At 42.8% G+C, this 16789-nt stretch overlaps 1 protein-coding gene across 28 annotated transcripts in view; it reads left to right on the top strand.

Annotated features, from left to right (window-relative positions):
• Nucleotides 1–16789, top strand: part of FBRSL1 (fibrosin like 1) — a 733202-nt gene that overhangs the window by 699572 nt on the left and 16841 nt on the right. For 15 of the 28 annotated variants that reach the window (XM_043529090.1, XM_043529089.1, XM_043529081.1 and 12 more), the window contains 7 exons: nt 921–1174; nt 7098–7258; nt 9901–9951; nt 10988–11083; nt 15227–15298; nt 15857–15886; nt 16541–16612. In XM_043529090.1, the coding sequence (XP_043385025.1) occupies nt 921–1174; nt 7098–7258; nt 9901–9951; nt 10988–11083; nt 15227–15298; nt 15857–15886; nt 16541–16612 (736 nt within the window). Of the gene's footprint in view, nt 1–920; nt 1175–7097; nt 7259–7349; nt 7586–9900; nt 9952–10987; nt 11084–15226; nt 15299–15856; nt 15887–16540; nt 16613–16789 lie in introns of all 28 variants that reach the window. The other 13 variants (XM_043529079.1, XM_037879226.2, XM_043529080.1 and 10 more) reach the window with 1 other exon arrangement.

The raw sequence follows: 16789 nt of genomic DNA, 5'->3' as shown, positions 1-16789 counted from the left end.
ACAGTCCCTTTGTTGGTGCAGAAAACACACCATTCTCCCCAAATCAGCCTATTGAGTTAGATTAATTCAGTGAACAATGCATCATTCCATAACTTTTTAGTTGCATAAAGTTCAAGATATGGGACTGTCATTTACGACCAGTTTGTCTAGCAACTCACGCAGTGGGGCCCCTCCCTGGTTGTGGCCTTTAAGTGCTACCGCAATATAAATATTAATAACAACATCACATCGGCACTATTCAAACAAACGCTCAAGTATCTCAGAGTGCTTAGATAATCGCAAGACATTGGTATTGTGGAAGATTATGGTAAACAATAATAATTGCATTGATATTGCCCTTCCACCACCCCCCAACAAAGCTTTTAAGGTGCTGTGCAACAGAATAATAATCTTTTAAAAACAATGTAATTACAATAATACAATATATACTGCTATATCATATTGAGTATGTGTAATACCACTGTACAGAATGCAGGGCAGGCATAATATGATTGCCACAGCTCATACCCCATGGCACTCTGAATATACAGAGTAACAGTCACCGAGCCTTGTGATCGCAAGGGAACGCGTTGCCATTGGAAGGTCATCACAGGCTAAATAAAGGTGCAAATGCAGCTGCCATTACAGTACCTCAGTCAGCTCACACACAGCTCTGAGAGCGACCACCTGTTCAGTCATGAAAGGGAGTGTCACCCAGAAGAACCCGAGCCATACCCTGCCCTGTTGGGAAAGGTCATAGAGATCTTTAACTCCCACCTGGACAGCTCCCCGAAATGGGCAGAAAGGGCCGTGGTTTCATGCCTCTGTGCTGGGTGAGGTCATTGTTATAGAGGCTGGCTGTCTCTGACACTCTGCCATTGTGACTTTCTTGTATGGTAACACACTTCTTTTCTCTCTTCTCCACCTTTCTCTCCCCACAGCAGGAGCAGCAGTGCCAGCAGCGCAACAAGCATCAGCCTCCCCAAACACCTTCCTCTCTCCCCCCAGATCCCTCCTCACCACTCTTCTGGCCCGGCCCTGCCCCTCTCCATCTCTAATCTTGCTACCTCGCACTTCCCTCTCAGATCGCAGACCCAACACCAGCACCATCCGGCCATGTTCGCCACCCCACCCACGCTTCCACCACCACCAGCGTTACCCACCAACAGCCTTGTGATACCAGGACACCCTGCAGGTAGGTCCTCCTCTTTGCACCAGGGCTGGTCTCCTGTGCATGCACAGTATTTACAGAGGGGTTAGGGGGTACGCAAGCAAAAAAACCAATGCAAACATCCCCTTTGGCAGAGACTCCTGAAATAGTCGAGTAGTATTGTAACAGGTGAGAGACATTGAATTGGCCCTACATGCTGAGGCCTAGTTTAACCTCCAGGACAGTTGCTGTATATTCCTCATTCTCTAACGGAAGAGGGGGAGAGGAAGTGAATCTGAGTATAAACTATTATTAAAGCTGGGATTTTCCATAGAGTTTAAGGGAGTTGGGCTCCCAACTGGATTTGGGCATCACAATCCCTTAGGCACTCTTGAAACTCCCAGCCTAAATTCATGTTGTCATTTAAACACGTTGCAGTCTGTGTGTTTGCTGTTGCCTTTGTTACCCAGCATGGGGAGGGGGGAGCATGTGCTCTTTGTAATAAGCTTTAGTGTGGTTTGCTAAAAATTAGTTACTTTCTAGAGGGGGCAGATTGTCCAATGGTACATTTCCACTATCACTCAGGTTTTGCCAGATATGCTGAGCTGTGCCTGCCTTTCTTTCTTTCTTTCTTTCTTTCTTTTTCCTTCTGTCATGCATTTAATAAATAAAATTGGTACTCAACCCCTGCATTGGGAGAAGCTGCAGTTTAGACCTTATTTGAAGAAATTGTTCCTGGTGAGCGGGCAGAATAATAAAATAGATTGGAAAGTGAGATATATCCTCCCCCCCTTCCCCCCCCCCCCCGTGTTAAAGTCACCGAGCTCTGCTGTTAGACTTTTTATTGTTATTTTTGCAGCCTTTTTGAGAAGTTTCCTTTGTTCCGTCCCTATTGTCACTTCCGCCCTAAGTGCCCCGTTGATAGTTCCTCCATTAGCCTGTAGCTGTTCCTGTGGGAGAGCCTGGCAGCTGGAGACTTCCTTGAAACTCCGACTTGCTGGGCCTCCTTTTGATCTGGCATTTGACTCTATAACTAACTCAGCAGGGATTAATGAGGACAAGGACTGACAAAAATGTACCCTTCTGTTTCCTATAAAGGCAGTTAGAGAGAGTAGGGAGAGGGAAGATCTGCTGCCAAAAACTCTGATGACTTGGCATCCTGCTTTCATTTTCAGGGGCTCAATATCCCATTATTTAGAATTACTCTTTTAAAGGGGTGGGAACAAGAATTGCCCGCAAACAAACTCTCAAAACAACATTAGACTAAAATATTCTGGATCCCAACCAGGGCTGCCCTAGTAAGATGTCTGCTTTCAAAGATCTGGCCCTGTCTAGAATTTCAGCCACATGGCTGGGGACACGTTGGGCATCACAGTGGGGATTTATTCTTCTTCCCCTGCTTAAGGCAAAGAGACTTAGAATCCCAATGATAGACATCTTGGCCGTAGTGCAGACAGATCATGAGAGGAGGAAATGAGAACGTTGTCACTGACAGGCCAGTCCTGCATCCACCCCTGAACTCAAGTGGCGTTTTCACTATTGACTTCAGTAAGAGCAAGATGAAGTAGCCTGCTCGCATGTCAGTAAAAGACAAGAGCTCTGCTACTAACAAATAAGTGATGCAGTGGGTTTGCCAATCACCTCTGGAGTGCTAGGTTCAAACTCCTACCAGCTATGTTGTCCTTAGTATGGTGTCAAGTTGCTTGGTAGTACGTGTTCACTCAATAAAAGCACCAGGTTAGAAGAGACACTCAGAGGGAACGTGGGCCCTTTGGGTTTTTCTTTCTTTTCCCCTTCTAGAAAAAAACCCTGCTTGCTTCTGTCCCTTTAAATTTAAAGTAACCGCTCCCCTTCGGCGCTTCTGCTCAGGTTCCTAGGCAGAGAGGCAGAGTTCACGTTGGCTTCCAGTATTTGCATGTCAGTGATGCTAATAAGTTAGTTCTGTGCATATCAGTGTAACAAGGAAATGATAGGCTTCTATTAGCAGCTTTTTCTCTGGAAACCCGAAGCTTGAGTAGGTAATTTACTAGTGACCCCCACATGGGTTGCTTGTCAGGAGCTCCCTGGCTGACCCTGATGTATGCTAGCCAAAGCTTTCTGTCCTCCCTTTTGAGTTTTAGGGGGTACTAACAACCTTAGCAAAACAAAATGGCAGCCCTTAGTGTTCTTCTCTCCCGATCCCGGCCGTAAGTGTACTCTCACACAGGAAACACAAATTATTGGGTGCTAGAGACTTAGTGGTAATGCAAGTGACTGCATAGCTAGCTGTGTTATTGTGTGTCCAAACCCATTGTAACGGGCATCACTGATAGGCACAAATAGCTAGTCCTGATCCCACTCACTAAAGCCCAATTTGCAACTGGGACACGACTCTTTTCCCCACTGCGTCATAGTCTCTTTTACAAAGCTTCTTAATGCGTGCCAACCTGCTCCTCCTCCAGACTCTTCAGTGTCTATTCTTTTACTGACAAAGGCAAAGTTGTGGTGTGGGGCTAAAGTCTGGAGCCAGCCACAGATCCACCAGACTGGCTTCAAGTCTCTTAAAGAAATTGGATATTGAGGCACTTACAGCTGCCAGCTCTCTTTTATCCCTCCTTCCAAAAAAAAACATGAAGTGGATTATCTTGATGCTAACAGAGAGATCCAGTTTCTTTGAGTCATGCCCAGATTAAAAAGATAAATATATTTATTTTATTTTCAACAAACTACACTGTCTTTAAAGAGGCTAGATTTTAATTATAGCTATTTGCAGTATATTTTAGTGCTCATCCAAAGAAAATCTCACTGTAGGCTCTTTACATTCGAGTACCAAAAACTTGAATATTACAAGTAGTTTTGTGTCTCTCCATTTCTGCCCATGTGTTAATCTATTATTATCATTTAATAATCTTGTAGCATGTAAATGATGCTTTACAAAGATATTGCACTGGCTCCTAGACTCTTAGGGTACATTTTTTTAAAGTATCCTACAATGGCGTAGGCTTCTAAGTCCTATTTTCAAAAGTTATTTAAGCACTTAACAGCCTAATTCCCATTGACTTTCAATGAGGCTTAGTTCTCAAGTCCCATTTTCAAAAGTGATGTCGGAACCTAAGTCACTTATGGGTACTTTTGAATGTTTTACCCTTACAGGTGAACTAGAATGTCAAAAGATTCATTTTCCCCTCTCTATGATTCTGCTGCAACTTAAATGGGATGTTTATTGAAATCAGTGAAACATCAGGACACAAGTCTCTTCAGCAGCATGTGTGTGTGTGTTATCAGCATACTTGATACAAGGACAGCAGCTGTTCCGTGTGTGTGTACAGCACTTAGCACAATGGATCCAGAACTGGGGCTCTCAGGTGCTACTGCGATGTAAATAATGAATAATTATAACATGCCTGTCAGACATACTTACCGTAGCACATAGCAGATGAAGAGGATACTTGCTCTCATTATTCTATTTACTGCAGATGATTTATAACATTTCAGTATCTTCCATAATTCTAACAGACCCGAAGAAGAGCTCTGTGTCAGCTCAAAAGTTTGTCTCTTTCACCAAAAAGATGTTGGTCCAGTAAAAGGTATTATTTCCCACCTGCTCTCTACCGTTCTAGACAACATTTAAATAAAAAATAATCAGGAATCTCCTGGATTAATGGTGAATCTGATTTAAAATTTGAGATGAATCCTGTTCATTCCCCCTTCCAAAAAAAAAAGCTGAAGGTTTAACTGAGTTATTCATTACAAATTGAGTAGTGTTGAACCTGGTTCATCTAAAGACATTTGCTCCATGGAAACTACTTCATAGACTTTTCAGATGCAGAAGTTAAACATTTGGGATAATGCTAATATCACACACATATCATGGAAAAGGAAGTGTGTCCAATGCATAAAATAATTTCATAGGAAATGAAGAGACAAGTCTGCTAAAACTGATTCCACTCCGTATCACCTCCCACCCATATCCAGACCACCTCAAATATATCAGGGTAAACTACTGAAATTTTCATAGCGGGTGAAATTAATTCCTTTGCAGAGGGCCATGTTAATCCGGCGTTGAAGATTTTAGGGGACATAAGCACTCGATAGACCTTGTGAGTTTCACCCATAGTGCCTCAACAAAAAATCTAGCTCATGACCTCTGCATGGCCCAACGTAATTACAACTAAGAAACATCAGACACCTAGCTATGGGGTCACTTACAAGTGCCCTATCAAGAAACTAGCTTTTCAATGCAATTTAAAAGCTAGAAACATTTATTCCATTCCAGGAGAGGGCCTTGTTGAAAGTAATGTTATTACTTATTATGGGCCTGATCCTGCAAAATGCAGCTTGCCCTGGGCTCCTTGTGTTGGAATGAATTGGAGTGGAAGGTACCCTGAGCCTCACAGGATCAATCACTATGTCAGGGTCTCTTTGCAAAAGTGGTGTTAGCTAAGAAAGGGGGAGACACCTATTACACTGAACAAAAAAAACTGTCATGCTGGGCTAAGGGCCTGATTTTCAGAAGAGCTCAGCATGTAGAGTGCTTAGCGCTGTTGGAAAATCTGTCCCCATCTGGGGACCAAGGGCTAGTTACCTCACATATTGATACTGAAGGGAGACCCTGTATCATATGATACAACATTTTTCTTTTTGTAGCAGCTGCAACCTTCTTCAGCTCTTGACCCAGTGAAATGAAATGTGTCTCCTCCTCCTTCTCCCCCTCTGCTCTCCCCCAGTTTTTGCATGGGAGAATAAACTGGAGGCAGAGGAGAGAGAAATGTCAATTACTATCTGACAAAAGAGATGGAATGTTTAGAAATGTAGTATTAAAGATGTTGAACTCTCCCAGAATTGGTACATTATTTGGAACAGGTACCTGAAGCTTCAGAGTCCTCAGCACAAGTGTTCTCGGGTGCACAAAGCATGCTCCCCGCACTGGTTATATCAAAAGGAGGAGAGCATGTCCAAGCCTGTGGGCGCTACTGTGGAACATCAGCCTGAACTCACAGGCCCATGTGCTTAAATGCAAATCAACCAATGAAGTGTGTTAATTTCGTGGTATTTTCAGCCCATCCTGGTTGGTTAATGGTTACCATTCGTCACCTGGTATACCCCAGCTTGATTCCTGAGCTTTGTTTTTCACCTTCCAGACCAGGGAGTAAAATGAAGGCAGGAAGCTCAGCCACAGCCCAGAGTTTGAGGCTCACTGTACTGTGGATCAGATCCTGCCAGCTGAAGTGAGGCCTGTGGAGTTGCCTCCTGGCAAAAAGAGCCACTTAAAAATGCTATCCTGTGATCAGGCACTAACCTGGCTGCTTCACATACACACAGAGAACCCAGTGAAGCCAGTCATGTCAGACTGTTTGTATATCTCTGTGGATTGACCCTTGTTTTCGTTGGAGGGATGGTGACGTTTATATGCTCTCATTTCTCCATCCCATCACCTTTGCTGTGGTTTTTAAAGTACTTTTTTCAAAGGGACACCGACAGGTTAAATGTGGCCAAAAAAGAGAATTTAACCAACTTAAGACCAATGCAAATGTTCCCCAAGGTTTTTTTTTTATTTCAGTGGGAACAGGTTTGTCTTGCTTATTTTAAAACCAACCAATACTCCTCTGCAGTGCTCCCAACACAAACTAGTTGCAGCCTTTTCCTAGTGCGGGAAAAAGCTGGATTTGAGTCTGACTAGTTTATTTTCACTGTCACAGCTGAGGCTAATGCACCAAAAACAGAAAAAGGGGAGATGTTTAGAATTCTTCCAGTGTTGATAATGTAAAGTGGGATTGTAGCCTAGGGAAGGGGAATCTGTTGTGGGTTGGGAGGAAAGGGAGTCATTCCAGTTGTGTTTTTTAACTTGGTAGTATCCCTTTTAAAGTGTCCTAACCTCAGTATTTGTGACTGGGTTGGGGGAGCGGGGAGGGGCAAGCTTGTTTATGCTTTATGAAGCCCCACTGTGTTTTCTGCTGTGATGACTCATGGTGTTCTCTCTTGTCTTTAGATACCAGCCTGTTGATATCATTCAACCAACCAATCATGTATTGCCAGCCTCATTCGGGGATTCTGATTGGTACTTTGTCACAGGCATCTCTCTTACCTCCACCAATGAGTCCTCACGTAGAAAACCACCACAGCATGACCTGCAGAAACAGGGAATGCCAGGTGAATATCTGACTCTCTTTCTTCTATGTCTTTGTGGAACTCACAGGCCGATGGGCCTTTGTGTCTTTTTTTTTTTCTCTCTCTCCTCTAGATCATGAGCTGCTCAGGCAAGAGCTGAACAACCGGTTTCTGGTTCAGAGTTCGGACCGGGCCGGTGCCTCTCTTGGCCCGGTGCCATTGCTGAGAGCGGAGTTTCACCAGCACCAACACACCCACCAGCACCAACACACCCACCAACACACATTCACTCCTTTTCCATCCAGCTTACCCCAGACGCCGCTCATGCCACCCTCTGCACCTCCCATGGTGCATACCCCAGCCCAAAATGTGAGGATAAGTAAAGAATCTTGGGGCAAAAGCCTAACCCACCGTACCAAAATCAGTCCTCTTTATTTCAGACCGGCTTCCCTTGTCCCCAAAGAAGCCCTGCTCCTGACTTGAGCCCCTCCATTCTTGAAGGATGTTCTTCTTCCCATTCAGAACCAAGAACATTTATCATCACAGTTCCCTTGTGCTCCTACCAATAAACAGATACACTGTTGTGTGCGGTTCTCAGCCCCCTTTATCTCTCCTTCATGGTAAACTGTCAGCTCTGTACTTTTGTTTAGATTAACAACCCATCCTTGGAGCTGCATCAGCTGGCTCAGCTTCTTCACACGCACACACATGCACAGAGATGTCAGAAGAATAGAGGTTTCTAATATAAAATAAAATGTCAAGAAAGGTTTTGTGGAACCATATATTTGACTCTATCCTGGAGCTATAATGCAGGCCTGCTTGCCATTCTTACTATAACTCAGTACTTGTACTGTTTGAGTTCAGTGTTGTCCTGTTCATTTTATTTTCTACTTCCCCACACTGTGTCCAGTAGACAGTTTGGGTATTTATTATTTGATTTGGTCAGCAAACACTAATTTATATGTGGCTGACTCTTCTTCTGGAACAAAACCTTTTGGCCATTGAATAAGCTTTGTCATTTCTTCACTGACAATGCTTGTAACACAATGGGGATTTTCTGCTGCTGTTAACAAAATCTTAGAGTATCTGGCATAAACCAGCTTTGTCAGTTCTTGTAACCACACTCTCCGTATGTCCCTGTCAATTATTATTTTGTTAGGTTGAAAAAGCAGAATTCAACTTGTTCTTCCTCCATTGCATGCCACATCTAAAACATACAGAGTCCTCTTCTACTAGGACTGGCAAAATTGAGCAATAACCATTAAAGGCAACATTTGGAGAAAACTACCAAGGATTCATGGGAAATAATATTTCTCACTTCTCTTTCCTGGTGTGAGTTGCATGACGACATTGTTCAGTGATAATCCGCTTAGCGACAGAACAATGAAAGTAATATCTCCCGCCCCAAATTGAGCCCCAGGTGCTTGCACAGCGTAGCCATGTGCAAATACCTTCTTCTCTTTTCTTCTGCTGTGTAAAACAACCCTCTAAACATTCCTTGAAACCTGGTGCGTTATTTGAGAACCCTAATATCTAATCCCGCTGACAGCTCCCTCCCCGCCCACCCGCGCCCTGTTGATGTCAGACTTTCTAGTGAAAACAGCTTGCAAGGCTCTTTTGTTGTATTTTACTCACATCTTCTTATATTTCACTAAATCAGGTTTATTAACCCTAATGCCAGAGAGGAGTGTTGAAATCTCCAGCTGCATGTGTTTAGTAATTTATGGTATTTACACTGGCGGGTACATGGCTCCAGTAATAACTGTAATTAATGAAATTACATATCTGCTCTCCTGCACGTAGGATAGCATGTAACAGCAGCTGACTTGCCGAATGAACAGCATTGGTGGCTGGGGGTTGTCCTTGCTCACTGTCGCTCGCCCTCTCTGGTCCCCAACATAATACTTATTGTTCAAAGATTAAACATATGCATTATTTTCTTCAAAAGATGTTCAGGACCAATGCTGGTGAAAATAAATATGGGACCCAGGTCACGTGTGTGGAGGTGTTAAAGCCCCATGCTGGGAGGCTGGGGGCATTCAGAGTCAGGCTTTCTCCAGTGAGCACTGAACCTCTACTTTTTTAGGAGTGCGGGGGATTAATATAATGATCTCTATGCCTGGGGCCCTTTCCAAAAAGCTATTTTAACCATATTGGCATTGCCCATACAACAGGGAGGGGGAAATTGCTGGCTGCTCTAGATATTTTGTATTTTGTTTTTATATTAATTTGACAATTAGAGCTGGGCCAAAGTTGCAGAATTAAGATGTGGATTAGAATCCAAACTTCCCCAGCATTCTAACTTAGTGCTGCACTTCAGCTCATTCGAGAGAGATGCCAGATTTGGACCTGGGAACAACTTCCCTACATTTTTTGATGGAGTGAGTGTTCCAATTCAGAGGTCTCTCTTGATAATAAGGAGGGGACCAATTTGTGCAAAGTTTGTTACTCAGAGAGGCACTTCGGGGGCTGGTACACAACCAGGTGCTATAACTTTACCGCTACTACTCAACAGCTTTGGGAGAACTGGTCACTCCCTCCTGAATGAGTGTGGAATAGTCAGTCTCCCATGTTCTGTTAAATGCTGTACAAAGGGGCCATGATTCACTTATGCATGTAGAAATCTGGTTTCATTGTGTGTTGTGGAACGCAAACTCAACTTTTCTTTTCTCTTTTACTTCCAGTTTGACAAGTACGCTCCCAAATTAGACAACCCTTACTTTCGACATTCCAACGTGAGTGCTGATGTTCCACTGTTTATGCTTCCGCTTGCTACTGCGTTGCTCGAATGTCTTTAATCGATACAGATGGCGGTTTCGATTCATTCGTCCATCCATCTAGTTTTCCTATTCGTGTTTGAATTTTTTGTAAATGTAACATCTTGTCCTTTTCAACTTTGTTTTCTGCATTTTCTTTGCTTTAGTTTTAAATTGCCGTGCCTGGGAAGGTGGGGAGTGCACAGAGATTTCTCATAGTGTGGATTACTGCAGCCCCGGTGCAATCAGAGCTTCACACAATGCAGTGCCACAGAGCACACAGTGTTCTCACAAGACAAAGGGTACATCTACATGGCAAGGAAAGACCCGTGGCACAGCAGTGGCTGGCCCAAGTCAGCTGACTCAGGCTCATGGGGCTCAGGCTGCAGGGCTAAAAATTGCAGCGTAGATGTTCAGGCTCAGGTTGGAGCCTGGGCTCTAGGATCCTGCAGGGAGGATGGGTGTCAGTCCAGCTTTGACCCGAATGTCTACACTGCAGATTTTTAGTCCAGGAGCCCAAGCCCCATGAACCTGAGTCAATTGACCCAGGTTCTGAGACTTGGTACTGTGAGTTTTTTATTGCAATGTAGACATATCCAAAGTGGGACTAGTGGCCTCATCCTGCTTCCCATTTCTCCACATTTTTGGTACTTGTTACAGTCTGCGTTCAGGAGAGGCCCAAGCAAATCTTAATACAGTACTTTCACCAGGCTATGTATATGTTGTACAGTTTCTAAAAAAGGATTGATTAGTTATAGATTTACTATTTCTATTCCAAAATAGTCAAGCAAAACAATATTTTTCCATTTCTAGAGACTGAGGTGGAGTTTGATCCTTTATCTGTTTCAAAAATACAGCAAATTCTATATAGTGCACCGTGTTCGAAATTAACAATAAAATGCATCAGATCTGCAAATTTTCATGTTTTATTTTGGCTTTTAAAAATTTTGTAACAGTGTTTGACAGGCTTAGCTCCTGCCTCAGCTGTTTTTCATTTTGTCTTCTTGTTTTGTAGTTCTTTCCAACCTATCCTCCGGCAATGCCTGGAATGCCACCGATGCTTCCACATTCAGGACCTTTTGGGTCACTTCAGGGAGCATTTCAGCCGAAGGTACAAATTTATTATTGTTGCATTAGCACAGACTTTGTTCTTCGATGGGAGACTGTGATCAGAATTGTACTTATGGTGATTATCTGAATGACCTTTTTGACTAGCTCAGCTGCTTTTGGGGCTCAGGGGTTGTTCTTTAGAGAGGAGTGCAGTTGTTCATATGGAAGTCTAAGGCCTGGTCTACAGTACAGAGTTAGATCGATGCACAGTAGCTTACGTTGACCTAATTATATAAGTGTCTACACTAAAATTTCGCTCCTGCTGACATAACTGCCCCACTACGCCAGTTTAGTAACTCCACCTCTGTGAGCGACATAGTCAGTGTCAATGTAGTGATGCATTGCTTACATCGACTGTTACTCGCTTTCAGAAGCTATCCCCCAGTGCCCAATGCTGACAGTACAATCTGTATGAGCGCTGCTGGTGAGGACGCACACTGCTGACACAAGGAGCATAGTGTGGACACACAAAAGCGATTTAATTACTGTATGCCAGCGGCTGTATGCCAACGTAATGTAGGTCAACGTAATTTTGTAGTGTAGACATGCCCTAAATCAAAGCGAGCTAAGCAGAAACTCAGGGTCAAATAAATTAATTAGTTCTAATACAGACCAATGAATCCCAAAGCACTTTGCAAATTAAACAGACTCATGCACAGGGGTCATTCCCCCAGCTAGATAGCAGCCAGCTGTGGGGATGAAACTGACTATCAAAGCACAGGAACAATAGAGTGGAATGCTTTTTAGTGGTTAGAGCAGGAGTGAGGCATTCAGTTCCCAGTTCTGCCACTGATTCGCTTTCTGACCTCCAGCAAGTCACTTACCCCTCTGCACTTCAGCTTCTTCATCTATAAAATGAGGATAATTACATACTTACCATGCAGTGGTTTTGTGAGGTTTATTTAATGTCTGTAAAGTGCTTTCAGATGCTTGGATGAAAGACAGAGTACAGCTGCAAAGCATTATTATAACTAGGGCAGACTGTCAAAATTTACAAATTTCACCATTTTAACTTTAAAAAAAAAAACCATTCTGTGGCACATACTTTTTTCAAACTTAATGTTCTTTTTTTAAATTTAGAAAATGTACTGAAAATGTTTACATCCGTTCCAAGAGAAAAAATCCATAGTACACAGAGATTATTGATGACATTCTTATAAAAGTGACACTCAGTCTTGTGATAAAGCGTGTTTATACCTTCCTAAGTGACTTGGTTTTATAGATCTCCTGTCATTTCTAAACACATCTCTGCAGAGAGATAAGAAATGATCTGCGGAATCGCTGTTTATTAAAGGGCTTCAGGAACCAGCACTGTGTGTGTTATGCACTGTTTGCATTTGGAAGATCGGTTTTGCAACAGACCAGCAAGAAACTTAGGGTCAGGGTGTGCATTTACTTGCACTGGTAAGCAGTCACTCACATGAAGTCGTTGGGAATGAATAACTACTTACCACTATGATTAAGGACTTCACAAGATATTTTAATGGAAGCTAAAGGAACTTTTCAGAGGTTTATCAAGCCTCTGTGAGCCTTTTTTTGTAAATAGTGTAGAATCCATAATAAATGACCTATCTCAACTAGAACATTACACAAATTAAGTACAGGAATGGAAGAATAAGTTCTCCAATTAAATCCAGGTGGAAGGGTGGGCAGGGGGTGGAATTTAGGAATGAAGTATGTAATTACCTAGCTTGGAATTTGGCCAGAACACCACGATTAATGTTCCTATTCTTGTGAAGAACTCCAAAGGATCTCTAATGACCACAAGTGGTAAGGACCTCAGTTTTACATCTCATCTGAAAGAGATGCACAAACCCTATGGAACTAACACTGTTGTAAAATACCTCTGACATCAAAAGATAGTACAGTTTTGCTACAAGACTGCCTATAATGAGACAACCTCTGATACACTGATAGTGTGCTGTTCTGGTTTCCATCTTCTTTACCAAACTTTATAATACCATCTTGCTGTAAAATACTGTGAGACTCACAGAGAAACTGTTCTGCAGTAAAAAGGAAGGAGTGAGCACAGGTCTTTCACGTTTCTAAGCAGTTCGAAGTACTATGTAACTAGGTTTTAATTTATTTTAGAGATAAATACATAGAACACTCACTAGTTCAAGGTTAAACTGCATAAGATCACAGTCTGCTGCAGTGGTTAATCAGGAACATGGTATGGGCACTGGGCAGTGCTGTATTTACATGGAAGCTAACATCTGGAGGGACATGAATGAGATGAAAAATTGACCTGCAACTTGTCACATTCTTTTCCAGTTCCATAGAGGAGATGGAGCTGAGCCTCTGGGTGAAGCCACACAAGTTACTGTCACCTCTTTCCCCCCCCCCCCCCCCATCTTCCTCCCAAGCTATTGGATTAAATTCTAGATAATTAGGACAGACCAGTGGCTTGATTCTGGCAAAATGAATTCAGCACTCCCTGTCCTACAAAGCAAAGAGTTTGCTTTTGTCTCCCCATGCCTACCATGTCACTTGCCTTAGGCCTGGTGTATAAAGCCACTCACATAAATGCAGACTGACTATAAACTTCTCAGCGAGTTTCCCAAAAGCCATTCTCACAAGCTAAGAACTTGAAAAGGTCAAAAGTATTCAATTTCCTTTGCTGGAGGAAGCATTCACATCTGTCCTCAGGGGAAAGGAAGACAGAATGACACACCATCATTAATGCATTGTGATCTCAAGACTCTTGACTGTATCATAGCTGTGACTTTTGTTTCCTTCCTAAACCTCAGCTGACCGAGACCCTAGGAGCCCTTTGAATGCAGGTCTGTCAGGGGAGTGTGCTTCTTCACTTAGACAATTCAGAATCGTCTTTAAAATAAATGACAGTTTTAGCAACTTGACCTGAGAAAATTAAACTAAACAAAAAAAGCCTACATTCATTGATTGCTCCTAAAACCTGGCTGTTTGGAATCTACAGTCACATGACCTAAATTCTGAGTAAAACAGCCAAGCAGGGTATTAGCCCTAAGCTTTCTCTGCACTCAGCTTTTTGGGAGCAACAAGTGAAGTTGTTTGGGGAGTCAAAGACTGATTGTTTACATATAATTCCAGGTCTTGGGGCTCTCTTCCAAGGGAGGGCTCTGTGAGCTAGTTTAGAACCGAGAAAATCCAAATGGCAACACGGAGGAGTAGTAACTGGGATTCTATACTCTAAGGGCAGGTCTTCACTACCCGCCAAATCGGCGGGTAGCGATGGATCTATTGGGGATCGATTTATCGTGTCTCGTCTAGACACGATAAATTGATCCCCGAACGCGCTCCCAATCGACTCTGGAACTCCAGCTCATGAGAGGCGGAAGCGGAGTCGATGGGGGAGTGGCAGCGGTCGACTCGCCGCTGTCCTCACGGCCAGGTAAGTCCACCTAAGATACGCCGACTTCAGCTACACTATTTGCGTAGCTGAAGTTGCATATTTTAGGTCGGAACCCCCCACCCCACCCCAGTGTAGACCAGGGCCAAGTGTTTAATCCTCCTTGAGGAAACAATAGAATAAATCAAATGAAAAGAAGTTGGGAAAGTATTGTTATAAAGTACCTACTAAGCTCACTCTAGGGTTTACCATGCCTACCTCTAAAGCTATGACTGCCCTAGGCTCTTTTTCATAAAATTGCGCACTTCTACCCACGGCAATGCTACTATAAGTGGGCTGTCGGCATTTTAGCCATTGTGTCTTCTAGCGGCTCAGAGAGGCAGGCTGACCCAGTGGACAGAACACTAGACAAGGACTCAGGAAACATGGGTTTCATTCCTGGCTATGACATTGACAAGCGGTGTGTGACCTTGGGCATGTCACTTCATCTCTCCATGCCTCTGTTTCCTCTTCCACCTTTCGTCTAGTTAGACTGTACACTCTTTGGGGCAGGGCTCTGTTACTGTGTTGTACAGCACCCAGCACAATAGAGCTGTGATCTCAGTGGGGTCTGCAGGTGCGACCACTGCTAAATACTAATAGATGACATTAAACATAGTTGGGAGCCAATGTGAGAGAACATTTAGCACTAATATAGCAATATGCATGTCAAAGCACAGTACAAACACTGACTAATTAATGCCATTTACTACAGCTACAGATATTAATTGTGCTGCAGTACAGTGTCACTCATGCTATTTTCTTTTCTTTTAGACTTCAAATCCAATTGATGTAGCAGGTAGACCTGGCACAGTCCACCACACTCTTCTGCAGAAGACTCCGGGGGTAAAGCAACAATTTGAAACTTCTCTTTTACGCTTCCTTTAATTCCAGTAAACAGTTTGATTGTTTATAATAAAGAGAATACCATTCAAGAAAGAACTAGCCTTGGCAGATTGAATGTGCTGTTATGGCAATAACCTCCAACAGTTCATGAATGTAGGGGGATTTACGGACTCATTTAAACAAAGTCCACCGGAAGTGGAGTGGGAAACCCTTTAAGCTCTTTCCTCTTAGCCTTGTTTAGAGAGCAGCAGTTTTTAATGCACTCCATTGTAGGAGGATTACTTGGTTCTGAAAAACCTTGGCACTGTTTGGTTGCTGGCATGCAACTGCTTTATCTGTCATAAAATCCTGTTGTGTTTGGTGCAAGAAATGAAAGAGACAAGTTTTAATAAAACTCCTCTCTTAAGCCTTTTGGGGTTTCCTACGCCACAAGGGACTTCTCTAGAACAATGCCTTCCTGTATGTTTTCATTTGTTCAGAGGAAGGAAGTTCCCTACCCTTCCATATATTGGCCAATTTCAGAAAAATCTCTAATTTTTATTTCTGCTTTCTTCATAGGTGTCTGACCCCTATAGACCGCCAGTAAGAGTAAGTAAGGGTTATGGGGAGGTTGTACATTTTTATTAAGTACAGTCCACATGCTTTTGAAACTTAAGTCTTATGTTCATCCTTTACTTGAAGAAACATGTAATAGTTGGCTCTCAGCTGCAGCTGAGGAATATCATTCAGGGTAAAACTCAGTCTTGTTTTGCATGGAACTGTAATAAAATGAAACTTATAGTTAATAGATGTAATAATATTCTTCATGCCATTTATTGTGGCTTTTTAGGGTGCTGATACATAAGTCAGAAAGAACAAAGCATGGCTCTTGGAGCCCAAGGTGTCAACTCTGAATGCTGATGTCCACCACTCCCAATCGGAGCTGGTAGTGAAACTAGAAAAATATCACACCTTGCTTCTCAAGCCCCCTTTATTTAAAAAAAAAAATTACATTTAAACAATTTCAAGACACCAAAAAATGTTGGTTTCAGAGTAACAGCCGTGTTAGTCTGTATTCGTAAAAAGAAAAGGAGTACTTGTGGCACCTTAGAGACTAACCAGTTTATCACCTCCCTCTGCCAACTTAGCAATTAGTCTCTCTCACTTTTAACAGTTTTAAAGAAAGGGAAGTAAGTGGTTATATCAGATGTTTGTAGACCATAAGCGCTAAAGTAAGCTACATTCTTATCCTTTTGATTGCAGAAGCCTGGGAAGTGGTGTGCAGTTCACGTACAGATTGCCTGGCAGATCTACCATCACCAGCAGAAGATAAAGGTAACAGAGCCAGTTTAGTCAATGAAGCCAAGTCTTCTGGCTTATTATAGGCTAAATTCTAGTGACTAATGAGCAGGAAGCAGAATACTAGTGATGACGCTTCAGCTTGTGATGTATAGATTAACTAAGGCTTTCAAACTTTTAACATCTCTGGCAGAAACTGTTACGTTTGTCTGA

Source organism: Chelonia mydas, chromosome 15, assembly GCF_015237465.2.
Source record: "Chelonia mydas isolate rCheMyd1 chromosome 15, rCheMyd1.pri.v2, whole genome shotgun sequence".
NCBI lineage: Eukaryota > Metazoa > Chordata > Testudines > Cheloniidae > Chelonia > Chelonia mydas.
Note: the sequence above shows the minus strand (reverse complement) of the source record. Positions and strands in the feature narration are given on the sequence as shown.